Source organism: Sylvia atricapilla, chromosome 2 (genome assembly GCF_009819655.1).
Source record: "Sylvia atricapilla isolate bSylAtr1 chromosome 2, bSylAtr1.pri, whole genome shotgun sequence".
Lineage (NCBI taxonomy): Eukaryota > Metazoa > Chordata > Aves > Passeriformes > Sylviidae > Sylvia > Sylvia atricapilla.
The window spans coordinates 8,894,926-8,922,357 of record NC_089141.1 but is presented as its reverse complement, the minus strand read 5'-3'; the positions used below and the strand labels follow the sequence as shown (position 1 = coordinate 8,922,357).

At 45.8% G+C, this 27,432-nt stretch overlaps 1 protein-coding gene across 1 annotated transcript; it reads right to left on the bottom strand.

The window, feature by feature from the left end:
* Nucleotides 1–823: 823 nt before the first annotated feature.
* PGM2L1 (phosphoglucomutase 2 like 1) lies at nt 824–27,340 on the bottom strand. The gene is made up of 14 exons (XM_066340756.1): nt 27,018–27,340; nt 19,857–20,024; nt 15,682–15,788; nt 13,625–13,709; nt 12,901–12,984; nt 10,923–11,116; nt 10,080–10,269; nt 9,774–9,871; nt 8,743–8,923; nt 7,164–7,257; nt 6,643–6,772; nt 6,030–6,219; nt 5,692–5,825; nt 824–4,833 (listed from the first exon to the last, which is right to left on the bottom strand). Exons 1-14 carry the CDS (start codon nt 27,126–27,128, stop codon nt 4,731–4,733), a joined length of 1,869 nt encoding a protein of 622 aa, XP_066196853.1. The 5' UTR covers nt 27,129–27,340; the 3' UTR covers nt 824–4,730.
* Nucleotides 27,341–27,432: the final 92 nt, after the last annotated feature.

Below are 27,432 nucleotides of genomic sequence, written 5' to 3'. Positions count from 1 at the left end.
CAGGCACTGCTGCCTGCCAGGACTCGTCAGCTTCCAGCGACCCTGGCTGCTCCCAGGCAGATGTCCCCGGGTCCTGGTGCTCTGCCAGCAGCGTGGAGCCTCCAGGAGATGCTCTGGTCCCCCACACTGCTCCCACCAACCCTTTTGTGCTGTTCCTGGAAGAAATGTCTGTCTTCAGAGGGACAGGGACAGCAGATGCCAGTCCTGGGGTCCACCCTCTCCCTGCTACAGTGTACCCCAACCCTGAAGTGCCAGGGCTCGTGCCTGGCCTTGGGCTGTCCCCCACACCGAGGAGGACACACGGACAGCCCCGGGGCTCCGTCCCTCTGCACGGAGCGGTGGTGACATCCAGTGCTGGATGCTGCAACTGCAGCCAGGCACCGTGTCCCCAGCGCAGCCCCTGCCCTGCCCGGGGTGAGCCCATTTCTTCTCCGGGAAAGGCTGTGGCTGACTCTCTCCCTGGACAGCACCATCGCTGTCAAGGGCTGCAGAGGATGGGCTGGAACTCAGGGGTAACTGTGGTGAGCGGGGGGGAGGAGAGGGGCTCAGGGAGAGCAGCCATGGCAGGTAAAACAGCCACGGGTACACAGGAGCCCTCGGGATGGAGCCTGCAGCCAGCACTGAAGGCACAACTCCAGGTACCAGCCCCGCTCAGCCCCAGGGACACCCTCCACCATCAGGGCAGAGCTCAGTACTAGCAACAGGACAAGGCTCTGAACAGTCCCTTGTTCCCAGGCCTTATCCAAGTGACACACGGATATTCCTCCAAGCCCAACCCAGCTTCCAGGGCAGAAGTGTTTGGCTAAAGACAAAGAAACCCGGATTGAGACTACAAAGGGAATATTTTATTACTCATAACAAACACTTCATTCAGCTACATCCACATAGCAGTACACAGAAACTCTTCAGAAAAGTGCAAATTTTCACTCTGCATTTGTAATACACCCTAGTTTTACAGAACAGACACTGGGTAAACAGGAGTACAGATGCAGAACTCTCCAAGGTTCGAGGCAAGGAGAACGATGCAACTTGAGATACTTCAATCACCTTGTACAAAGCCGTTCTTGAGCAGAGGGAATGAAGCTGGACTGTGACCACCCAGGTGTCACCCTGCAATGAGCCCCCCTCTTTGTTGGGAGAGGACAAAAAGGGGGAGGGAAGACAAAAAGTGATAACAGTATCAGTTTTAAAATTAGAGACCACTCAGGTGCTTCCTAGAGCAGCACACACATCCCACCCTGCCCAAGTGGCAGAACCCATCCTTCCTCTCCTGCCTTCCACCGTGGTGCCACACACACACTTCCTGTAAGGAAAGGGGAGCTGGAATCCCCAGTAACCTCAGGAGCCTGGCAGGGAGGGCACCCAAAGTGCTGCCCAAAGAGCACAGCAGGACCAGGTAGCAGCACCAGGGATGTCAGCATGGAGGTAACAACCACCAGAGCTTGGGAGCAGGCCAGGCAGGGAAGGGAGCCCCAGACAGCAATGGACAACTCACCTGGACAGCTGAAACCCCAGCAGGTCTGCCCTCCTCCTTCACTGATGTCCCCATGGACAGCCCCAGTGTGTAGCTGACCTCCTCACAGGGAAAGGCTGGGTATCTCAAAGGGGGGAAACAAGCAGGGCTCCTCAGGTGAGATCCCAGCTCTCCTGCAGCCCAAGGCAAGCCCAGCTCCTTGGAGTCACATCCTGCTGGGGACTAAGGGAAGCAGAGCTGCCCCAGCAGCCCAACACAGTGTGGGGCTGCACTGCTCCTCTGGGCCACAGCTGCAGCCCAGCTCTCCCTGTGACACATTCCCTCCTCCTCTGCTACACCAGAGTCTGCAGTTCCCTCACACACCCTCGGAGGGGCTGGGAGAGAGACGTGCACAGCACTTGCAAATATTTAATCCATACCCTGGTGCTCTCTCACAACCTCGGTAAGAAACCCAGCTACAAGTTCTGCCTCACAGACATTCACCCTTCCTGGCAAAGCCCTGAACTTGGAAAGCCTTGCCTGGCAAAGCCTCCTCCTGTCCCAGGAAACACAACCTCACCACAGAGATTAAACCTGTCACAGCCAAGGGACAAACCTAAGCCCTCGGGATTTTATCAAACACCAAACCCACACAGTGGCCGTGTGACCACAGCTTTAGCCACTGTCCAGCCTTTGAAAAGGCCAGTTTTACCTGGAAGCACCTTGGAAACAACATCCACAGCATCCTTTGATCTGCTTTCTACTCAAGTTAGAAAAGCCTTTGTTCTTATCTGAGAAGTGGGCAAGAACAGCTGACAACTAAAGGAAGGCTGTGCACAAACCAAGTAAACTCTAACACGATGCATAACAAAGTTACAGTGCAAGGAAACGAGAATTCCAGTCCTTCACAGTAACAGAAGTAAGGGATGCGAGATCAGAGGGAGGAGATAAAGGAGTTCCACAAATGGAACAGTATAAATATATCAAACAGCTCCAAAACAGTAGGAAAACAACAGTAGCAGCAGTTTCAAAACAGCAAATACGTATTATACCCTGAAAGTACATTCAACACGTTGTGCCTGCTGCTGTCCTCCCAAAAGCATCACTACAGCTACAGCTCACTGTCAAACCTACCCATGGGCCAAATCCCAGATACTTGACATCCCACAGCTGGCTTTTCTTCTTTAGTTAAACAGACTTAGACAATGAACAGTTACCAGCTTCTAACAATGCTCATTGGAAAACATTTTCTCCATTTCTAGCACTGCCTATTGACACAAAGCAGATCTCTGGGAAGCTGCAGCTTCCTGCTCTTTGTAGGAGCACAACCATCACTCACAAGACCTGACTGCTACAATAACACCCAGCTGGGCTCAGCACACATATACACTATGCTTTTTACAGTGTTTGTTCAAAGTTATGTCCCAAGTCACTTGTTCTTTTTGCTGCTTGGAGAACAAAATCCTCAACACCTCAGGGTTTAATCTGCTGCCAATGGAAGGAATGGCAAGAGCTCCTTCGGGTTCAGTGCAGTGAGGATCACCCTTTTTGGGAGAGCTGAAGGCACCACAGCAGTCACAAATGCCTTCCCAGCCCTACCCAGCATGGACAACAACAAAAGCATCCTCTGAATGTAGCTGGGTTTACCTGTTTTCCCCACTATGTCAGTCAAATGTACAGTCAAGGTAAAAAAATCCAAGCTTTTGGCATTAGATACATTTCACTCAATGGCAGAACAATTTGGAGATACTTTCTCTTAAAATAAAAAAAATAAATAAATAGCAGTGACAGGTCAGAATTTGTGCAACACAGACCTTCTCTAGTACATGTACATTCACAGACACTGAAATACTTCTCCATGGATATAGTGCAAAGCTGCTGGCAGCAGGAAACCCCCAAACCTCAGGGCTCTCTGAAGCCATGGAGAGAAAACACACACAAACCTACCCTGTGCCATTCTGTGGCATCCAGCTGCAAGGGCATCATCAGAGGGAGGATGAATTTGGAGAGGTAACAATAGTGGCAAAACAACAGCTTGAAATCCAGAGCACCCTGAGGTCTTCTCCCATCATCTCCAACACAGAAAAAAGCCAGCACTGAATTGCTGCTACTTCTCTTTACTTGCTGTCAGTGACAGCAGAGAGCTTCCAGAACCAGCTCTCCTGAGCCAAAACACACCCCAAACCCAGTATAATCACAAGGAGAACTTGAGTATTGGTTTGGGTGGATTTTTTTGGAAAATGTGATTAGCTGTCTCACTTGCTACTTGAGCAGAGGAAGAAAACAAATCAGAGAAGCTGGCAAAAATTTGCCCTTAAAGAAGAATAGAATTTGCTAAGTGCTATTCTAACAGAAAACACCCAACAGGACACAATAAAAAAAATTCAAAAAAAATCACAATTTAGTAACTGTGCCAATCCCTCATCTCCACTTTCTTCCTTTTTTTTTAATACACAGACAATATAAATTCAGGCCAGCAAAAACAAAGAAATCACTGACTGGCATTTTCAGTCAAAGTAATGAATACAGAAAACCATGAAAGCTTAAGACTCTTCAGAGATGTGGGACAGAAAGAAGCTACAAAACCAATGGTAGCCAGAAGGGGCAATTTTACTAAGGAATGACCAAGTTCCTGCTCCTTTGGAAGCCTTGGAAAGGCACCAGGCAATTCCAATCCCAAGTTGCAGTTATTGCCACTATTGTTTCACTGCCAATTATTTTGAGACGCACAGAGGAAAGCTACAATGCCCAAGAACGCCTTTTCCAACAGAAGAATTCTATAGTAGCTGAAAAATGTCCACAATTTGCCTAAACAAGAAATGCTGAGCTCTGCTTCAATGCTTTTGGAAGTGCAGACCCGTATGGAAGGTCTCAGAGAGCTGCAGGGAAGAAGCAGCCTTTGTTGTCAGTTTGGAGTGATCACTCCTTTAAAACTTTAAAAACCTTCTCACACACAAAAAAAGATGTGTTCTAGGTACCTGAACTGAGCTTAAGACAAGATGTAGCAGCTAAGCTCAGCTGCCTCAAAGGTACTAGGGCAGTTCATTTGCATTGGTGTGGGTTAATTAAACTTTTGGTCGAAAGGACTGAAAACTGCAACAACAAATTCTACCCTTTCCTCTGACCTCCACTCCTTGTTCCAATTTGGTGAAAAGCATGACAAAAGAATGCTTCTTCTTTACAGAAAAAGAATGCAGCTGCTTCAAACACACACACACACAAATATGAGACTGGTTCTGCTCCTGGATTCTTTGTTCCACGCGGTGCCTCCGGGGCTCTATGCAGAGCGCCAGGTCAGCCCGTTCTTGTCAGGCTCCAGGAAATTCTCAATCAAGGCCTCAATCAGCTTCTGGAGCTCCTCTTCCAGCACATTTCTGTCACTGCAGGAAAGAACAGGGCCAGACTCAGAGGTTTGGGAAATGCCCAAACATAAATAAACAGCACGACCTGGATGGGGGAATGGACTTGCTCTGCTGGGTTTCCTACCCCTCCAGGTGTACAGACTCCAAACTGCCTGCTTTAACAAGCTCATTTTCAGTGGGGATTATCATGGAATCGCAGAATGGTTTGGGTGGGAAGGGACTTTCAAACATGGTGTCCAGAGCCCTCTAGCGGCCTTTTTCTTCTTTAACTAATTTCAATTAATACTGCAATAATCAGGTAGTGAGGCCCTGGCAGAGCCTGCCCAGAGCAGCTGTGGCTGCCTCACCCCTGGAAGTGTCCAAGGCCAGGTTGGAGCCACTTGGGACAGTGGAAGGTGTCCCTGCCTGTGGCACAGGGGTGGAATGAGATGGTCTTTAAGGTCCCTTCCAACACAAACCACCCCATGATTCCACAACACAGGAAGTTTCTGTGGTGTAAACACACCCTGGATTTTCTCCCCCTTCTTTTAAACTGGAAGAAGCTCAACCCGGGTGAATAACATCTAGTTCCTCTCTGCAGCTCACAGTAACACAGCAGATCCCCAGAGGCAGTGGGAACCCAGCTGGCTGCAAGCACTCACCAGCAGCAGCACAATCTCAGAAGAGAAAGCCTGGATTCCATACTCAGTGCCCTGGTTGTGTTGACAAGGTGAGGGCTTGGTTGGACTCTGTGATCTCAGAGCTTTCCTAGGCTAAATAATTCTGTGATTTTGTCACCTGATCACTTTTTAACCCTAAGTGGGGAAGAGGGTTTGTTAAAGAAGCCCACTCTCTGTGTGTGCCTGCTGCAGGCAGGCAGAGGGCTGGGACACTGACCTGTGCCCGGGCACTGCACACATCTCGGCGTAGTACTTGATCTTAGGCTCGGTGCCGCTGGTGCGCAGCGTGGCCACGCAGCCGTTCTGGAAGGTGAACGTGATCATCTGGCTGCTCTTGCTCACTGGCAGCACCTACAAAACAACAGCAGCCCCTTACTCCCATGGCAGCAGCACCTGGAAGCCTAGGAGCTGCAGGAGCATCAGGCTCAGTGAGCCAATAAAGGTCACCGATTGTTGTATGGGAATAACCACCACATTCCACATCTGCCTCTCTCCCGGTGTATTTCCCTTTCAGTTCCTGCAGGCCCTTCTCTGCAAAAGCACTTTGTAACTCACCGACTTCTTGTTCAGCTGGCTGCTGTCATAGCCAGTGGTGATGTCTCGGACGTGTAAGATGTTGTAAACCCCACAGCATTTGGGATAAGACTGAGGGTCATCGAAGTTCCGAAGTCTCTCAAATATCCTTTTGATAGTGGGAGGATCATAGCACAGGAAATAGGAAGTCTTGGATATGTGATATCCATACCTACAAGCAGATTAATGTTGTCAGTTTTAAGATTTAGAAGGTTTTGGCACATTTGGTACCCAGAAGGCCCCAGTACAAGGCTTAATTCTGACAAACACAACCCTTATTTCTGGGATTGTGTCCACGGCCATTCCTTCCACCTCTCCTCTGTTACAGACCCCTTCTGGCAGTGGGAAGCCATTCCCTGTGTCCTGTCCCAAATCCCACTCCAGCCCTCCTGGAGCCCCTTGTGATATCTGCACTAGTGATGGGCTGTAATCCATCCTACATCAAAAAAAACCTCACAACAACCTAAAATGAGAAATCATCTGAGGGACACAAACATTTACTTATATATGTATTTATATTTAGATAAATATTCCTTAGATTATTCCAAGCTCTAAAACAGTGGGGTAGAATATTCTGATGAAAAACACCACTCACGTTTCATAAATGTCAACAAGTTTCTGTGCCAGGGTCAAGCTCTGGCCCTGCAGGTAAGTTGCCATTTCAGCAATGACCACAGCTGCACTCACTCCATCCTTATCCAGCACTGATGTGCCACACATGAAGCCTAGGAAGAAAAAAGCAATTGTGGAAAAACAACCTGACAGATTATTACACTGATTTACTTGACTGAAGTTTTAACCTTTGATCCTGTAGGGGAAAATTGGCCAGTACATGGAAGCTGCTTTATTGCTGCACATGCAGGAGAAATCTAATTAACTTGGGGGTTAGAGGGCTGGAAAGATAAGCACAACACCAGAATCAGCAAGTCAGATAATTAATTATGAGAGTTGGCAAGTCAATTTAATGAGAGCAAAATACCAATGCTATTATCAACTACAATAAAAATTACTTAATAAGTACTTTCTGTGTGCTTTATTTCAAAACCAAGATCAGTCCTTCCTATTCACATTCCCCCCTCAGTGCTCAACAGTTTAAAGGGATATCAGCACTCATACCAATAGACTCCTCAAATGCAAAGAGAACTTCTTTTCCATTATCTAGGAGATTTTTTACTCTGCTTCCAATCCATTTAAAACCAGGGAGTGTTTCCTAAAACAGGAGGGGGAAAAAAGTGCTTAAAATATGTATTTTCAATTTCTTTTCAATTCAAAGAAAAAAATTATAGCCACTGTTGCCTTCACGTCAAACAAACAAACAAAAAAAAAAAAAACCACCAAACACAAACAAACCCCAAAGAAAATGTAACTGTATTTTGAATTTTAGAGTCAACAGGAAAGACTGCTGCAGAGTCAAAACAATAAAGCTTAAGTCAGCTTTCCTGATTTTTTTAAGCTATTTCCTTAAAGTTGAATCTAATTAATTGACAAGCAGAATAGGGACAGTAAGAAAGCATCAGGCAAGTCGTATCTTCAGTTAGGATGAGTCCAAGGCAAAGAACCACTGGATAGCATTTTCCTAGTGGATACTCAACTAGGACACAAGTATCAAACCAAGGAAAATGTGTGTCAGGGTACTCTGAGATCACATCAGATCATCTGTGCTGCTCATCAGATGAGACACAGTTACTCAGGAGGAAAAGCTACAGAAATATAAAAGCAACACTTTTAGGTGCTGGGAGGGGAGAGCACGGTTCTGAGGTTTCTTTACATAAATCATGCGAAGTCAGTCAGAGGCTTAGAAACAGTTTTTCTTGGAGAGAAGGAAGTTACAAATAAAAAGGAAGTGGAGCTTTTAGAGAAGGCCAAGAGGTTCTGTAAATTCCCAGCTTCTTTTTCTTTCAGTCTTTTTCCAATTAAAGAAAAAACAACAGTATTTAGAAAGAGAACCAAATCCACTGCAAGGAACTGACATTTACCCTGATTAGGCTTATCTGGCCAGTAACTTAAAGTAGTTTTCAAAGTTGCTTTTAATTTTAAATTCCTCATTGTTTGGAAAAATATTTATTTATACTGCACATGGATTGAGTTAAGACATGGACAAAACGAGGCCTGGCACTTTGTATGTTTGTGCTATGATTTCAGGCACTTACTTCTCTTCTGGCTAACATCCATCAGAAATCAGATTTCATTTGGATGCAGGAGCTGAATACCCAGTTTCTTTTTTAGCACATTCTTAACAAGGCTGCATTAAAGATCTGAACACAAGAGTTCCTATGCCTGTCCCTGCCTCAAAACTCCAACTCAAAACCCATCTGAAAATCTGAAAGGCCCCTGTGTAACCTCCAAGTACTCATTACAAACCCATCAACATCGTAGTGAATACTCAGGCTGCACAAACCTCCCTTCTCACACAAGATTTTCTCTCTAGGGAGATAACCACAGCTAAAGGTATTCCTGTTATCTGGAATTTAGTGGTTAATTTGTGTCCCTGAGCTTTGCCCACACTGATCTCCCAGTCCAAGAACACTGAGGAGATTGAAGATTGAAATCAGGCTTGACTGGGTGAAAGAACATTCTGAGTTGGAATCCCTCAAAACTCACAGCCAGAAGCCTGGAAGTCCCCTGCCCACTTTCCATTCCATGAGGTCACCAGCAGGGGCTCAGATGGAGACAACAGCACATAACCCACACTCACCTCAAAGTGAAATCCCTCTTTAAGTGCAATTGCCCTCAAAATCTTGGAGGAGACCGTGGTTGCCAGCATGTAAACATTCTTCACATCAGCATCTTGGGAGCAGTTCTCCTTCCAGCGGGAGAACATCCACCAGCCAAACAAGGCTGCCAGCTCATTGCCCGTGAACACCTTCCAGCAGCCACTGCAGGGAGAGGCAAGGTGAGGGCTGGGGGACACTGAACACCTGGAGAGGCAAGGTGAAGGCTGGGGGACAGGAATTCTGCAGTCACTGAACACTGAGCTGTGAGCACAGCACTGACAAGCTGCTCTAGGCAAAGCCACTGTACCGACAGGACTCCACACTTCTCACATGTCAAGGATTTACAAGCCCAGAGTGTTCTCCCAGCAAGGAAAGGCACCCCTGGGGCATCCTCACTGGCAGCTCTAGCACAGCTCAGGCCTTTGGCTACCCAGCAGCAAGAGAGCAGTCTAGAACTGATCCATACAGATCAGTTGATCCATTGCCTATGCAATCTGTACACTGCAGTCAGGCAGGGCCTGCACAGCTTTTACTTACACAACCATCAGAACTGGGGCCTGCTAGTGGGAGAAAAATAATTTCTATTCAATGCAAACTAGCAGGGGAAAACAAAGGATTAAAAATAAAAATATATTTAAAAAAAAAGAAAAAAAAAGTCCATGACAACTCCACCACAAAAGCCCATGACAACTGCCAAGGAAAGTTTGCCTAATAGGAATGAAAACACATTAAACAACAAGATTTTCCTGTCTTTAGTAACCACTCAGTTTTCAGTTGAGCTTTATTTAGCCATTTACTATAACACCACCAAGTATTTAATCACTTTTTTCTGAGTGAACTGATTTAAAACGCATTTAGAGCTATAGCAAAGGATAAAGCTAGAAGGAAAAATATCCATATACCTAAAGAAAACAGTGTATTGAAGGTCTGTGCCTGGCAACCATTTGGGGACATTCTGTGACTATCACCACCTTTTCTGCAGAAAGACACAAAGAAGGGTCCCACCACTTACTTTTCCTGCTGCTCTGCCACTGCCAATCGATCTGCATCTGGATCAGTGGCTACTACTACTTTTGCATCTTCTTTCTCTGCAAGCCTCAGTGACAACTCCTGGTGGGAGAAGAAGGAGGGGGCAAAAAAATCCCAAAACATAAGAGTAAATAAACCCACAGCCTTCCTACTTACACCTAACACCTAGTGAAAGAAATCCCCCATGGATGGCCTGCTGTATTAATACAGCTGAAAGAGAACAGGGAGAATCTACTTTCTCAAGTTTGTTTTTCCCCACAGAAATCGGACAAAGTAGAAACCAAAATACCAGCACAGATTCTCCTTCCTCAGGATTTGGGCACTTGACAGTAGAGAAGTCTGGATCTGGATCTTTTTGTTCTGGTACTGGAATGGGGGGCTGAAATCCAAAGGCTTTGAAAGCCAACTGCACGTAGTCATGCCCAACTCCATGGAAAGAGGTATGGACAAACTTCAAACTGCTCTGCATGTTCAGCTCCCTGAGGAGAAAACAGAACTTCAGTAAGATTTCAGCCATTTAACAAGACTATTTTCATGACAGAAAGCAAACTGAACTGCAGTTCCCCAGTGTACTATTCTGCTGATTTCTGCATTAATTTCAAAGGAATGAGGGAAAGTGCTTATTTTGCACTAGAATTTGCTGGGTTAAAGCTTCTCCTGGAAAATGAAATATTTCCCTTCCACTGAAACAGATCAAAGTCTCCCAAGAATAAACTGTTGATTTCTACATCAAACTCAAGCTCTTCTGCCACCTTCAAGTGTTATTCCAGATCTGCTTTGTGTTATCCATCCTCCTCTTTAGTCTTATCTTCTACCCCACCTAACCTTTAGACTGAATGTATTTTATGCACGTGCAGCTCACTTCCACTCTGAATTTCTGCATTTTACTCAGAACTCTTGGAGCATATTCCCTTGCATTAAATGGTTTCCACTGAGGTGCTTCACAGTAGCTTAACTTGCAAAGACAGCTGGTTTATTCTCCACTAAATGGTTTAATCCTAAGGATGGTGACTCCTGAATTTAATGACACCTCAGAGAACACAGTGAGGTCTGTCTGCAGTCAGTTGTTCCACATGCAACCCATAGCTTACTTAAAAACGTGACTTAAGGTATCTTTTGCTTTGTACAGTACCTATGATAGCAGATCTTTGTCAGATCCTCCATGTAGCTGTCACAAATTTTCTTCAGAGGATCCTGACTGAGGGGACTGGTGTCTACCAGATTCTCATTCCAGGAGCCATTCCATGGTTCAACACACTCTTCTATACATTTTATAATTTCCTTATCATGAGGAGAGGTGATCTGTGCTCCATTTTCCCAATAAACCTGGTCAAAGTTGAAGGAAAACAAGAGACAGTTTATTTACAAAGATTATTAATCTGGTAAATTATTTTAGCTATAGGATTCCACCTACTTTCTGCCTAAGTCATACAGAGAAGTCCACATCTGACTGGCTTGGTTCTCAAGACATTTGCAATCATTCAATATGAACCTCTGAGTTCATGACTACAGTTGTGATAAACAGAGCTTACACAAACACAACCTGCTTTCACAAAAGCTGGTATTGAACTATTACAGCTGAAATACCAGCATGTGAGAAACCAAAACCAGGCACTTACATCTGGGAGTGCTCTGCAAACTGCAACAGTAAAAAATATCACCTACTCCAAGGCGGGCATTCCTTTTTCAAAAGGAGTATAACTTGCTTTTGAATCCAAAGCAAAACAGATAAGCAGTGTGCCAAGGTCCATGTTTTTCCACAGCTGAACAACTGTAATCTCTCAGCTGGAAACACTCCCTAGAGTGGAAACACCATATCTAACCTCAACTATAAAAAAGTCTTTGTTAAAGATTTAGAGGCCACTTTTCCCACAGTCTGTTGCCAACAGCATGGCTGAGCTCACATTGCAGACACTGCTCAGAATCTGCACTGCCTCTGTTTTCTCATCAGTGTCCTCTGGGTTTGTCACCTTCAGTTAAAACGGTCCAAAACCTTCAGAAGCTGCTAAAATTCACACAGGAAATTGTGAAAGAGGAAACAGTTCTTGGGAAAGACTAGGAAACAAACCAGCATCCTGGCAAAAGTAAACCAGGAAATAAACCAGCATCCTGGCAAAAGTAAACTGTTGTGTATCAGAAGACAAACATAACACTGCTTCTTGACAAATGAAGCATCTGGGAAATTCATGTGGCTTCTTTCCTTACTCATTGCTCCAGCTAAGCAGAAACAAAGGCTGGTGAAGAACTTTACAACTTGCTCCAGAAAAGACAAGAGCAGTCCAATCACCCCCAAGAGTTCTCTCTGGGCATGACAGGACTGCCTTTCCTCACATTGCCATCACTCACTGACCTACCACAGGGCTTCTAGAATGCTCAGCTAAAGCTGAGAGTTTAGTTCAGGTTTTTATAAAGCTGAGGAAAAAATACTCAGTTGAAACATTGCACTTGCTATTGTGGACAGTTTTATTGTCCCAAACTTTCAAAGTGAAGCCACCCAGCTCTCCTCAATGCCCAGAAAACCAGGGAACAACACAATGCTACTGTGTTTTATTAATCCACTCTTAAATAAATGCCATCTTCAGCCCAGTCCCCTACTATATGCATTAATTCCCCTCAGTTCTGGCTTAGTTTTAAACCTCAACAATGAACACAAATTGCTGGAGCATTTCTTCAGCTGCTAATTAGATTCTATGGAATGCCACTACAGATTTATGCTCAAGATACACAAACTGTGGTCTTATGTTCTTATCCCAGACGAGTATGTCAGGTTATAGCAGGATGAATTACTTAACATAACTTGTCCTTCTAATGGACACACACACACAAAAAAAAAAAAAAAAAAAAAGCCTTTTCACCATGAGGGTGGGGAGGCCCTGGCACAGGTTGTTCCATCCCAGAGGGTTCCAAGGCCAGGCTGGACGGGGTCTGGAGCAACCTGGGATAGCGGGAAGTGTGGGAAGTGTCCCTGCCATGGCAGGGGGTGGGACTGGATGAGTTTTAAGGCCTTTTTCAACATAAACCACTCTGTAGTCCCACGACAGGCCAAGCACAGGCAAGGAATGCTGGAAGGCAGCTGGCAGGGCTGTGCCAGGCCACAACCAAGGCCTCACCTTGTAGCCATTGTCCTCCTTGCGGTTGTGGGATGCTGTGATCATCACCCCAGCCACAGCCCCAAGCTGCTGCACGGCGTAGGGCTGCAAAGGAACACAGACAGCACTCACAAACACTGCATCACTGGGACAGCCTGGCAATTACACCCCACAGAAGGGGCTTTTAACCCTGCACCAGCTTATCTGGATACTACATACATGAACACTCTGCACTGGCTCTGCAGCCAGCAGCAGAAAGCTGGTTCTAATTCTTCTCCATAAGAGCATTCTTTTTATCAATTACAAAGATGTTAACTGGTTAGTTAAAGAAAGTCTACACTCAGGTTACAGGAGCACTGGGAAAAAGGCTGAAACAGAGCAAAGGAATTCACAAGAAGGCTTGTTGAAAAATTACAGGTACTCCAGGCACTCCAGTCCTCCCCTCAAACCAAGATCCACAGAATACACAGCATGCTGGAAGAACTTATGGAATACAAGCAAGGATTTAAAACCATGCAAGGAAAAGCTTCTGTGACTAGAAGAGTCTATTTTTGACATACTAAAAGCAGAGGCACTGAGGAATTCGGCAGCCTCATTACAGCTTCCTTGAAGAGCCAAGCACACCAAGAAGCCTCTATTTTTGGTAAACAACAGAATTTAAGAAAATTGCTAGTTGTTCTTCTCAGTAAATTCAAATACCCTCTTAACTGTGTGGTGCAACAATATGGATGAGAAGGTGACTCACCACAAAGGGGGTAGGGACATAGGTGGAGAAGAAGTACACGCGGACATCTTTTGCCAGCAGGACTGCTGCAGTGAGCTTTGCAAGCCTACCAAAAAGCAAAAAGAAAATACTCAGTCACTCCAACTCCCCAGGGCAGCCCAACAGCCAGATGGAATTCCTGTCACCTCCAGGCACTTGTTTCTAAAAGCATTCTACTGCTTTTTGGCTTATGCTTGGAGTGGTATCCTACAAATTGCACCGTCAGGGTAAGAGTTTTCAGGCTGCTGAATCTGAGCCAGCACTTTCAGCTGCTGCCTGGACAGTGCAAGGCACTTTAGTCCCTCACCCAAACAAAGCAGATATCCCACACAAAGATACAGAACTTGCTGGCAAAACACTCCTCCTTTGCCCAAGGACAGAAACAACTTCCCACAAAGTTTGAAGTACCAGATGTCTGCAACAGCAGGTTTGGAAAAGGATTTGGTATCCCACACAAAGCTCGTTTGCAAGCCCTGCTCAGCAGCTTCAGACAGTGTCCAGGAAGCAGGTCCATTCCTAAAAAATATTTCTGCAAAGCAGCGCCCCTCATTCCAGAATGTTTAGAAACAGGAACTGTGCCCATAGTTCTAAATCCTGCTTTATAATAAACTTGCCCTTTCAAGCACCAGGGAAGCTCATTCTCTTCCAAGTAACTGGTATCAAAGTTCTTTTGCACTCAGGGACCCACAGTTCAGGAGATGAAGGGAAGTCTCAGACTCAAAACAGATGAGATATTAAATGGCGTAAGCTCACCTTGCTCCCTTGTTCTCACAGACAAGCATTAATACTGACTTTCTTCTTTCCATCACCAGCAACTCAAGTTTCACTGAATCAGAATTTCACTACAGCACCTGTCAAATGTCACCTGAAACCACCTGGAGGACTTTGAGAGCTCAGCTTGGAGTTGAAGGTACTAAAATTCTGCTTTGTTTACACCAACTTAATCACAGGACAGAGCTGGATGTCCTGCTGCCCACACAGCACTGGAAAAGCACTCTGCTCCCACGGGAGACTCTTTTGGAGGAGTTCAGTTTGATTTTAGCACTGCTGTGAGGGTGCATTATCCCAGGAGAAACGTGTAGTGGGGAACTGAGGTGCTACTTTGGCACGTGAAACAACTGTGTTACCATCAAGTCTGAATTCCAGGCTTTGTGTGGCTAAAACAGCATCACTCTTACCCTTCCCCATTTTTAGACCGTGCCTAACCCACAGAGTCTGGGGGTCAAAAGCCTGGGGGATAATAGGCCACAGATATCCTCAGGCCCAGGGAAGAGCCATTCAGAAGAAAGGAGAGACAGTCACTGGATTCTGTGCTCTGTTAGACATACCAAGGACGACTTCATCCCTAAAACATCAAATACTACAAGATTTTATAAAAAAAGAACTGTTAGTCACAACAATAACTTCTCCTTACCTAATTACTAATTAGCTCCTGGGTTGGCTTTTTTGCACAGCATGCCATCACCACATGTGTTTTGCTCCCCAATGACAAGGGGACTAAGATTCCTTAGAGATTTCAGGAAGCAGTGTTCTCCCCTTTCCTTGCAAAGAACATAATTTGCCATTGCTGGAAATCCACATTTTAAGCATTCCAGGTAAAATGCCCTCAAAGTGCAAATACATTGGGTTGCAGCAAGCTGCAGGTGGAATTGTTCTTCCCCAGTCAAGCTTAAATCAGGTATGAAATACCAGAGAATGATAGTGTTAAAAGTGCATTAATATTTAGGGGTTTCCAGCTGGATGTTAATGCTCTGGATTTACCTTCATAGTCAATTTTAGGCATATTAAGCCTAATGTTCTTGTGCATTTAATCTGTAAATTCCGTGGTGGAGCAAGCAGCCCTACACCACTCCTTTGCTGGTAAACTGGTGCCACAAAGAATTTAGTCCCAGCCTCTCCTCATTACTACTTCAACGGACTAAAGGAGAGGAAAGGGTGTGTGTGTCCAGTTCATCACAAACAAAAAGTGCTGATAGGACAGAAAGCATTTAAAGCCACAATTTCATTTCTAGTCTTGCAAATGTAATCAATACTCATACTTCTTACTGCTGCAGTTGCTGGTGACCTGACCTCGTGTATCATATCCAACAACAAAGCCTCTCTGCTTAAAGTCTGAAAAGTTCATCTCAAGATACTTGTAGATCCCCTGGAGGAAAAGAAAAAAAAAAAAAAAGAAAGAATTAGCTGGACTGCAGCACATACAAACATTAAAGGTGATTTTTAACAAAGGATGGGTAATTTCAATAGGCAAAACTGACAGCTCAAACACATCAATAACAATATTCACAAAAGCAGCAGTATTTTTTTTCCCCTGCTTTCACTGAAAGAAAGCAAGTAACCAGAGAAACTGTTGTGGGAAATAAAAGTGAGTAGGACAACAACAAACCCTCACGAAGCAAATACTCATTTTCAATCCATACTGTGTTTCATTGATTCAAATCACCTTCTCAAGATGAAAGTGAGAAAAATCCATATTTTCGAAGTCCAACCTCTCAAGCAATATAAGATCTCTCTGCCCACAGTACAAGTCAGACATTTTCAACATTGTTTCCAAAGTGTTAGTCCTAAATTTGCCTTAAAAATCAGGGAACGGTCTGGGTGGGAAGATCAGCTTTTACTCCACACTTTCACTTCCATTCATTTCCCAGCCAGAATCTCTCTGAAGATCCACCACGGAAACAGCCCACGATGGATCAGCAGTTTTAGATAAAAAGATGGAAGCACTATTGTTAATGGAAGTTTCCAGAGGCTGCAGCTCCCCACAACAAACACGGTACAGTCAACTTAACAGAGCCACACTGATCCTATAAATGCTGCCTCTCACAAAGGTGCAAGTTGCCTCTTGATGGGAGTGGGGGGGTGCTCTGTACCAGAATTAAACAGATTTTCTCCCTAGGCAGTATTTAGTGCAATCCTTCAGGATGCTTTTATCTGAATCAGACAGGGTATGTGGAAAGCCAGCCTGACTCCTACCCTGAAATCCAGCCAAGATCTCTTTTCCTAAATGGCTTTGGCCCTTTAGAATTACAGATTGTTAAGCCTGAGAAATGCCTTGGAGAACAAGGCCAAGGAGGCACTCCAAGGATGTGCTCCAAAGCATGGCCTGGTGGATACTAGCACCTCTTTGGAGAACCCTCTCAGCTGCAGGCCTTGAGGGATTTACACAGAGAGAGGGATAGAGTTATTCTTAAAACAGATATAACTCTTTGTTATTGTAGTGTGACAGGTCTGGAGGCTGTGCCATGGCAGGATCACCTGCTGAAGTCACCTTCACGCTGAACCCAACGCACACAAAGTGTTCACCCTGCCCTGACAGACTGCCAAGAACTTTCATTCACAGCTGCAAAGAGCGAGGAATTGGAAAAACTCTTCAGCTTGACTCGAACAACCCAAATAACAGGAACAGATTTCTTACAACAGATCCTTTATCTAGGCTAAGATTTTGTATGAAGAAAAACAGGAATGTCTTTACTTTCTGCTATGGAGCAGTTTGCTTAAAATTAGTCCCTTAAGCTCAGCCAGACTTCACAGCCGAAGTTCACTCAGTCCTACTGGACTTGCTTGCTCTCCAAACATCTCTATGAAAGCTGCAGGAAATAAAAGTCAATCAATAAATGCCAGTGAGGAAGTGAATGCAGAGCCTCTCCACTGTCTAAACCCCCTACCTGAGCTCCCACATTCTTCTTCCAGGTGCCCCAAGGGCAGCTACGAATTCCTGCACCTCTGGGGTTAAGTCATCGCTTGAAAAAGTTCCTCAATTCAAAGAATTCCTACTTCCCTTTAATAAGACTCGGGCTTTGATAGTATCCCTAATTGCTACTGCCATTAAATTTCTACCACTTCTAAAGGAGGCCCAGGGGCATCTCGTCGTGATAATTAACGGCTCATTAGCAGGTGTCAGCACACAACTGTATCAGTCCCTCAGATCTAAGCCAAAATTCTCTTCGGGTGACTGAAGTATTACAATTACCTCTCCTATTGGGTGGTTCAGATGATTTCCTGGTGCAAAATCCATGGAACAGAACAAGTGTACATCTACAGCATGCCCAGTCCCTTATGCTCAAGTTCAAAAGAGAAGAGAGGGAACAGTGATTGTATCAAGCATAAGACTGAAAGATTTTTGGTTGATGAAATCCAGAGAGGTAGGAACAGCTTTGGAAGGTACAGCATTTAAATTTTTCATCTTTTACCTTTAGCTTTGCTTTTTAAGCAGCAGGAAACTCCTTGATGCAAACGTGGCTGGTTTTGTCACTGTGGAGATCAGTGACAGGCTTCTTTCCTAGTAATAAAAGCACTTGGACATGCAGCAAAATAGGACAAAAGCCAGGGAACCAGGACTTGGCATGGAGTTTATGTACCTGCAGTTTTCAGCAGAGTCCACAGCAACTGCTGAATATCCTGTACCTTCCTGAATCTGACTTTTCCTAATATCAATATAATCAAATCAAATGAAGAAAAATCAGATCAGATGAAGAACACAGAACACATGTGCAACTTCACTACAGCTTATTTTAACTGAAGAAGGGTTAATTACATTCAAGTCTGCTATTTGACTGGCCATTTATTCCTGTCCCAGAAAAGGGCAAATCCAGAGCACCAGAGCTGCCCATGCTCAGACCAGGTTCAGCAGAACTGTTCCTGCCCTCAGCTTCTGAAGCAAGAATGCTCAAACAAAGATTAAATCTGCTACAGTTTACTGCAGAAACAAGTTCTAATCCACTTCCCAGAGGCTGCTTTTCCCAACTTGATACACAGCTTCAATAAACAACTAAAAATAACAGCCGTGCAGAGGGAGCAGATGCACACACCCCCAGTTTGTAACTCTCAAAACCCAGCAATTCCCATGAAACTGAGCTCGCCAACACATTCCCTGCTGAGCAAAAGGGAAGTTTTTTCCCTTGGTGCCAGGAGAGTAGTTGAGCCAGTAGATCCACACTGGGTCATGCTCCATCAGCCTGAAGTACAAAGGGAGCAGGCAAGGGCCAGCACCTCCAAACTCAAGAGCAGGGAAATGACCCCCAGAAATCTCCTCTGCTTCCAAGAAAAGTGGGCTTGTTTAAAGCAGCTCGGCTGCATTTAACAACTCCACCACTGGCAACAAAATACGGACTTTTAAACCCCCTTTTCTCAATTCTCCTCAGTCTGCTCTCACTGCATCCAGAGAGTCCACCTGGACCTGTTCATGCCATTACAGCATTTCTGGCAGAGGAGGATGGCACACCTCAGGAATCAAGAAGGGCAGAAGTGAAGGAAGCATCATTCCAGGATGTGTCCAGTTTACAGGCCAGACACCTGAAGGAAGCTTTTTGTTAGATCCAGGAAGATAGTGCAGAGCAAAACTGCCAGAGAGAAGGCTGGGTTTCAAACCAACACCTCAACACAAAACCTCTATAAACAGCATTGGAATTTTGCCTCTCTAAAGAGTGTGGGCTCCAGTTGTACAACTCAGACAACAGAATGTCAAACAGCTTAAAACTGTTCCAAGCTCTAAGCACATCCCTCCATCCCAGGCCAACAGAAAGCATTATTTCAGTCACATGTCCTAAGGGAGGCTAGAGAATCAGCCTGCGAAGAGAAACCAGCTACAAAGTTTAAGCACACAGTATTAAATGGAGGATTTACCAACCCTTGCTAAACTGCGTAATAAAACACCTTCCATCGTACAGCTGAAGCTCCATTTCTACAAAAAGTATCTGTCAAAATAGGTAATATTCAATAGTTTTGTCATAAACATTTTATTGATTTCCCAAGAACAAAGGTTCCAAATATATCAGCTCATTCTACTTTCAATAGTGAAGGCTAGAGGTGGGCACAAATAAACTCTTGAAGTACACAATATACTCAGGCCATACATATTCACAACTTGTGCTAAAAACAAAAGGAAAGGCTTGTTTGATTGGGGCTTTGCTTTTTTGGGTTGGGATTATTTTTGTTGTTTTGTTTTTGGCAAATACTACAGGTTGTCCTTATGGCAGCTCATAAGATTCCCGACTGCAGGGCTGTGTAACAGACTAACCACTGGCCAAATTCCAGCCCAGCCAAACCTCTCCAAGCCACTTCCTTTCCTCAGAGCACGGAGCCTTTGACGCTCCCACCCAGCTGCTGAGCGGCTGCAGCGTGCCAGCTCTGGGATCTCAGCAGGATGCTGCTCCCAGCTGCTGTTCCAGCTGCTCCCTGCGGGGCAGAGCCTCTCCCATAGCCCTGCCCAGCTCACCTGAGTGGACTGGATGACTGTGAGGTCGTTGATGTAGCAGAAGCCGGCGCCCATGGCCGAGCGCAGCCCGGCCGTGCCGAAGGTCAGCCGGCAGCACAGGCGGTCGCGCAGCTCCTTGTGCTCCCCGTTCTGCAGCAAGTTCTCAATCTGCTCCTTTGTCTTCTGGTTCTGCAAAAGAAGATTAAGGTCTCCCTTTAGTGCTTGAAATCAGGAGCTGAACTGTACGTGCTCATCAGTTTTAAATAATTCCAAGAGCAAATTCCTCCCATCCTATAAAATGTGTGTGCCCCAGTCTCCACTGTAACTCATTTCTCTCACATTCTTCCCACATTATCCGTATTAACAAAAGGTTCAAGAGCTCTTGCTGCCACTGATATGATGATCTGGTTGTCTGGTCATTAAGAGACCTTCCAGCTCCTCTGCCTGAGGAGCACAGACTTCAGAACAGGTTTTTCCAGGGCAGAAAACACAATTCAGTTCCCCATCTTTGCCACTGGAAGGCAGACAAAAATCCAAACTTCAAAGCAGCATTTCCTTCCTCCCCACCCACAGGAAACAGGCACAGTAAGATCACAGGATGGTTTGGGGTGGAAGGGGCCTTGGAGATCACCCTATTCCACCCCCTTGCATTGGACCATGTTCCTAAGCCCCCTCCAGCAGTGGACAGGGTGTTTTGGAGCAGGCTGGACTGTTATCCAGACTCACACCCCTGTTCAGCCAGGATTTTCCAAAATCTGCACCACCATCACAGCTGAGAACCTGCAAGTGCACAAACGGACACTGCACACATCTACAGTTTGTTCCTCAGTTACCCAACTAATACTGAATTAACCTGGTCATCAGGAAACTCAGCCTGTCTGCTAACACCCAGTTTGGACAAGGCACCTCCCAGATCCTACACACAGCAGAGGACTAAGAAGCAGTGGTTCCACAGCTGGAAAAAACTGACTGCAGAGGGGTAAAACACAGCCCTGATAGCACAAGTGCTTCTCCAGAGTGGTGTTCCTTCAAGCAGGGTCACAAGGAAGGGTTAAAAAAGGCAGATGGAATCTGCAGGGCGGGGGTGAAGCACCCCTGACATTTAAAACAGAGGTCAGTCAGCTCCAGCAGCACTGGGAAACATGCTCCACACAGACAGGGGGAGATTCATCAGGACTGGCAAAATGCTGAGAAATGCACAAAGATATGAACGGTGCACATTCATCAAGAGAAAAAATAATCAACTAAACGCATTAAAAAATCTGAAATTCTTTCTGTAGCTTGATAACAGACCCTGAACACTACACATGTGATTTTCAAATAACTTTTTATTTCTGTGTGCCCTAAACCAAAAGGCAAGCCTTTATTGTCCAGGCTCCTGGATGGCCTGGCAACCGAAGCAAGACATTGCTCACTACACAACTAAACACAGGCCTAGAAAGAAACCAAAACAATGGGGTACAATAGATATTAAACTGCAAAAGTGAAAGCTTCTCTTTCAGCTGTTCATAGGCAGCCAACCAGAAAACAAATGACTGATGTGAAAAGAGTCTAAGTCAAGAGTACTGAAAACCTCATTTCACACTATCATAGTGCATGGCTGTGCTTTAAAATACAGTTATTAAACTACACAGCATCCTCTACAGCTTTTTTTAGGACACATGGCATTGCTTCCCTGGAAAAACAGAATAGAAACTACAAATTCCATAGCTTATGGACCTTTGCAAAACTGAGGCAACACTCAAGCAATAACACAAACATTTATTTTAAAAATAGACTAACAAGCATTTTTGACCAAAGCTACTTAATTTCCTAAGGAACAAAAATGAGTTGACCAAAACAGCACCAGAATAACATTTGAATTTGCTCAGGTCACACTCAGTTAAGCTGAAGTTGCAGAAAATAAAGAAGGGGAAAAAAGTTACAAGTTAAAATCTCCAAGCTTTCTACAGACAACCTGAAACCCTTGGGCTAACAGAAAGAGGGAAGTCTACAGGAGTGGATGTAAATTCACGAGTGCTGGTGGTCTGTCTCACACTCTGGGCTCTATTGAATGGATAAGGCTGACTCCCGGACAGCCCTTACCCCAGCCTGGCACCATCCTTCCTGCTTCTCATGCTTTCCAGCTTGCCCTTTTCCCCCAAGCTGAAGCACACCCTATGGCCCAGCTTAGCTTCTTGCAACAGCCAGCCTGGCTCCGAGCACCATCTGCCACCCTGACCTGGGAATTCCAGAACAGCTTCCGCTGCTGACACTCAGCCCCACTGCAAACCCTGAAAAAAACACACGGGGTTTTGCTGGTTTGCTTGGCAATCATGAAATCCAGTCTTACATCTGAAGCTTTTGTCATGGTTCATCTTCCCAAGTGCAAAAAAGAAAAGTTCCTTAGAGATTTTAGACTAGTGTTTTCATTAGTAATATCCTTTAAAAAAAAAAAACAACCTGATAAAAAGCTTCCTGTCTTCAGCAGAAATAAACTAGGCTATTTGGTACAAAAACAGTCAGGCCTCAAAAAAGCAACCTTTTAAAACATCCCTGCATCCCAGTGGTTCTCACAAAACAACTCAAATTCTCAGGAGTGAAGGGTTCAGAGACTGTAGGTGCTCACCTGAAGGAAAGCAATATGTGGATGCTGATGAGATGAAAACAGCCTTTATTTCAATGCCCAAACGTGCCAAATCTCTGCACTGCTGGTCAACCCAACCAGCCTTCCTGAGATCATGGAATGCTCTGGGCTGGCATAGAGCTTAAAGCTGAGCAGGGAATATCCAGCACCTGGCATGGCATCCAGCAGCACCAACTTCTCAACAGGGAAAAGGAACCCTTCAAAGCCCCACACAAAGCTACTGGTTTTCCAAGTGTCATTCACTGATGGAAAAGGCTTTGGATTTAGCTATGGAATAGCCACTGACTCCAAACTCTATTGTTATTTGATAAATGTTTGCTGCATGTAAATATTTATTATTACATTTCCTCTAACTTTCTTAACAACACCAGGAACTTTCAACAAAAAAATTCCATCACCTCTTTATATTTTCACTTTGCAAACAAACCCACTCCAAAAAACCCCCAAAAAACCAAAATCAAACCACTACCAAAATACAAATTCACACCTTCAAACCATACCATCAGCACCACAATTTCCATAGGAAACTCCAGACATTAGTTTATTTTATCACTCTCCTAAAACACCAGGAATACTTCATAATGTATGTATAAATAAATGCATGATATCTCTCTAACAGACACACATATATGTACACAATAAATCTACAACTAATATAACTGTATATATAATAAATGATGCCAACCCAATACAAATAATGACGCCTATCTAACACATCCCCGTGTTCTCTATGGGGTCTGTACAGCACACATCTGTAAATGTTTAGCACACACAGCACAGCCTATAGACGCCAGGCCAAGGCCACAATCAAGAGGCAACAGCCACCACCCCGCCAGCTCCAGCTGGAAAAGGCTCCTGCCCACGGCCAGCAGCACAAGGAGGTGGCAGATAAGGTGACAGTGGCCCCGGGAGAGGCTCCTGCTACCTGAACACACCCTCTTGGGTCAGGAAAGGGACGGGAGGACAGGGCTCTGGCTGCTGTTTGGGCTAGGGATGGGTGAGCTGGCACTGCCCCAGGGAATCCCTGCTCCTCCCTGCAGGCCCCCCAGGACTCCTGGCCTGGGTGGTCCCTGAGGGGCAGCTCTGCCCTCACCTAATTCCCATTCCTGCAGCACCCACCAACACGATGGGAGTGCCCTCAGGCAGTGACCTTGCCATTTCAAGATGTAAATTTGTGTGGCATCCCTAATTTTCCAGTATCTTTGAGGCTTGCCGTGAGTACGTGGGGAGTGAGCCCAGGCAATGCCTTCCTATGGCTTCCCAAACCTGTCCTCAGATCCATCCATCTCAAGCTCAGAGCACAGGGCTTGGCATTACTGCCAGGCTGGGAGGAAAATGAGACTGTCAGAACCTTGTATTCAGTACTTGGCCTTCCCTGTCAGAAAGAAATAGAACTCAGAAACATTTGGGACAGAGGCAGACAGGCTGCTGTGTGGGTGACAGACTGAACATTGTTCTGTGCTCACAGAAACACCAGAATAAAACAAGTTCTGTAATTCTTTTCTCTAAAGTTATTACACTAATATTCATATATATACACATACATATATAAAACAACTATTTATAAGAAGTCACTGCCAGAATCACAACTCTAAGGTCACAACCTGCAGGAGACTGTGCAACACATTTCAGAAAGCTTTGAAGTATTATTAAACAAAACAAAAAAAACATTCTCCATTAAATTTTCAGCTTTCCATGTACTGCACAGTTACCTGCTGAGGCAGAATTGCACCTTTTTGTGGCTCATCAGGGTTTAGAACAAGCAGAGAACCAAAGACAAGGGCATTAAGTGAGCATTTCTCACGGATCTTTCACACCCAATAATGTTAATCATGTGTACTTACCACCAGAGTTAGGTTTCAAAGCAAATACCCCGTCAAAATAACTGGCAATTTACTACTCACCGCAATTTTTTTGTTGTTTTTTTTGTTTGATGTTTTTTTGTTCGGTTTTGTTTGTTTTTGTTTTTTTTTCCACACTCTTTGCATGTGTAGCTTAAAGAAGGGGGAAAGCCTCAAGCTGCTTTGAGCTTGAACGTTTTTTTTCTGCGGCCTTCATTTTCCCGACGTTATTTCTAAAAATTCACTTAAAAGTCTTAAGCAAAAATACTGCAAGACAAGTGACTGGAGCAAGTTACTGGTCTCAAATGATCAATCCCATTTCCTCCTCGAAAGCATCTAAAAACCACAAAAATTAGAAGAACATCGAAGGACACTCCAAAAGCACCCCAGAACCACCTTATCAGCAAGGAAGAACTCTCCACAGTACAGCTGAAACGACGATATTGAGTCCATGAATTAGTAAAATCAAGGGAGAACGCAGTGAATGGGGCCTGCACAAACAGCTCCTGGATAATTAAATCCAGCCTTTCCCCCGTCCCATGAAAATTTTAGCAGCGCCTTTAGGAGCCAAAGCTTCTCCCAGGTACCCCCAGCCAGGAGCAATGTGTGTACAAAGGCTAAGCAGCTTTTCACACAAGCCAGACTCCCTCACGAGACTCGAGGCAGATGTGGAAGCACAAGAGGAAAATTAGGAAGTGGCTGAAAGGGAATTAAAGGGAGAAAGTGGAGAACAATGACTAATTGTTCACATACTTTACCAACAAGGATTAGACAAAAGGCGCTGCCTTGTGTCTCCAAGCCTGGCTCAAAGGCCAAAGCAGTAACTAAGGAGAGACGATGGGGAGGGGGAAACGCCAGGAGCATTAATGAGGATGCAGGATGCTGGTGAGAACGGGAGGAAAGCAGGATACTCATCCCACAGCCAGGCTTCCTCCACCCACCCAGCGTTTTAGGCGAGGTGAGCACTGAACACCCAAACCACAAAGGACACAGAGCACAGCCCTGGTAATTAATTACAGCAAGCAATTTTCAATTAAGTTGGAGGACAAAAGCCTCCCATAGCTGTGAATGGAGTGCATAGATTTTTCCCTTGATCAGAGGCAACAAAAATCCCTGCAGCTCAAGAAGCTGGGGGTGGGAAAGGGGGGTCAAGTTTGATAAGCAGCAAAGGCCCCACGTCCTCAGTTTATGGTGAAATACGAGGGCACCGGCCCAACAATCCCTGCTCATGCCATATTTCCTGGTTTCTCCTCACCTTCCCCTCCCACAACACCTTCACCTGATTTGTTAACACCTTTCCTAAACGACCCCTGGCCCCAGCAAGCAGCCCCCAGTCCTCCTTCTCCTCCAGGTGATTTTGGGTGGTCAGATTTCCCAGGAGCTCTCCTGGAAACCTCTCCAAGTAGTTCTGAACTCTCCAAGTTCAAGCAGCTTTATAGGAAAGGTCATGTTTGTCACCTAGGGAAGCAAGGGCAAAACAGGTACACTCACACTGACCCTGCAGTTTGCATTTTACTCGTTAATTACAGCCCTATAAGGAGCTCTAGAAATGGACATTTCACTGTTGCCAGTTTTAACCTCAATATTTTTCTCCTGGTGGAAGTTCTCTGACGCTATACACTTTTAGGAAAACAAAACGATCCATTAAAAACAACAGAAGTTTTTCAATACGCTAACAAGATGTTATTAAAAAAAATATTTACTGGAGTTCAACCTGGGTTATCAAATGTGTTATCAGGAATGCTATTTCCTTTCTCCACTCCTTTCCTCCCCCGTGCCACTATTCCCAGATATTTTCACAGCAGCAGCTCTGGGTGCAGATGGCACCTGTTAATTTCTGCAAAGCTGGGAGGAGAGACCATATTTCCAAGTAGGAGAAAACACATCTCAAAGCCATCAGGTGGCATTTTTGCTGCAGCTCTCCTGCTTTGATCCTGACAAAATGACATTAAAGAGGAAACAGTACCAACACACTGGCAGTCCTGGTTTATAAAAATAAAGGTAAAAGCAGTTCAGGAGAGAGAAACCTAAAAAAAAAGTAAAAAGCAGTCAGAAGCCTAAACCATTAGTGTACTGGTAGTTTACCCTCCTCCATCATCAAGGTATTTTTTTTTAGAGCACAGGCCATGATGTCTTGGCAAACCAGCTGCAAAAAAAAACCCTCAAAAAATCCCAAGTAACCCATTCAACCACAGGACACGCAAAATACTCTCCAACACCAATTAATCTAAATTAACCAAGCCTGCAGTGCTCTTGACATCGTGTTGGTGCTGAAAAAAGGGGAATGCTGGAACCTGACTGTTTCTTTCCTGGGAAAGGGTTAAAATCAGGCATCTGAGGAAAACAGACTCCTGCCGCATGTTAAAGAGCCACCGATCCGTCCATCCCTCCTGGCAGCTGGCCGCCCCAGCCCTGCACTAAGGGGGGAGCAGGTGGGGCGGACACAGTGCTCCAGGATGCCACCATCCATGCCTACCCCTGCGGGCGCTCCAGGTGCCAGGACAGCACCATCCAGCCCCATCCCTGCCCAGGTGAGCGCCGGGCGGGCGCAGCCTCACGCTCCCCGCCCAGCTGAGGGATTCCTGGGGAACAGCTGGAGCATCTGTGGGACCCAGGGCTGCGCTCCGAGCGGCAGGAGGGAGACGGGAGCACGGGCGGAGGGGCCGCAGCCGATGTCGCACGAGGTGTGCCGGGGAATGGCCGCCGCTCGCCCACCTTGTCCCAGCTCAGCCACTGCCACACCGCCTTGTCCAGCTGCGGGTCCCCGGTGCTGCGGGCCACCAGCACGTTGGAGTTCACGTCCTCGGGGGCTTCGCAGTCGCCCATGGTTGCGAGGAGGAGGAAGAGGATCAAGACGGAGACGCCGCCGCTCCTTCACTTCGCCACGCCCGCCGCCGCACCGCGCATCGCCCGGGAGCGAAGAAGAGGTGGAGGAGGGCGAGGGGCGCCTGGGGGCTCCCGCGGGGCCGGTTTTTATCTCCGCCCGGCGCTGCCACCGGCGATTAACGGGGAGAGAACGCCCCGCCGCCTCCGCCTCCTCCTCCCCGAGCCCGCCCCGAGCCACCGCCTCACCCAGCCCCTCCAGGGGGCGAGACGGGAAATGTAGTCCCTGAGGCGGGGAAGGGCCCGG

Excerpts from the sequence above, each read along its gene's own strand:
- PGM2L1 (XM_066340756.1), bottom strand. The coding sequence starts at position 27,128 with ATGGGCGACTGCGAAGCCCCCGAGGACGTGAACTCCAACGTGCTGGTG. Across the intron at positions 20,025-27,017 it reads AGTGGCTGAGCTGGGACAAG|AACCAGAAGACAAAGGAGCA; the intron begins GTGGGCGAGCGG and ends CTTCTTTTGCAG. Across the intron at positions 15,789-19,856 it reads CAGTCATCCAGTCCACTCAG|GGGATCTACAAGTATCTTGA; the intron begins GTGAGCTGGGCA and ends CTTTTCCTCCAG.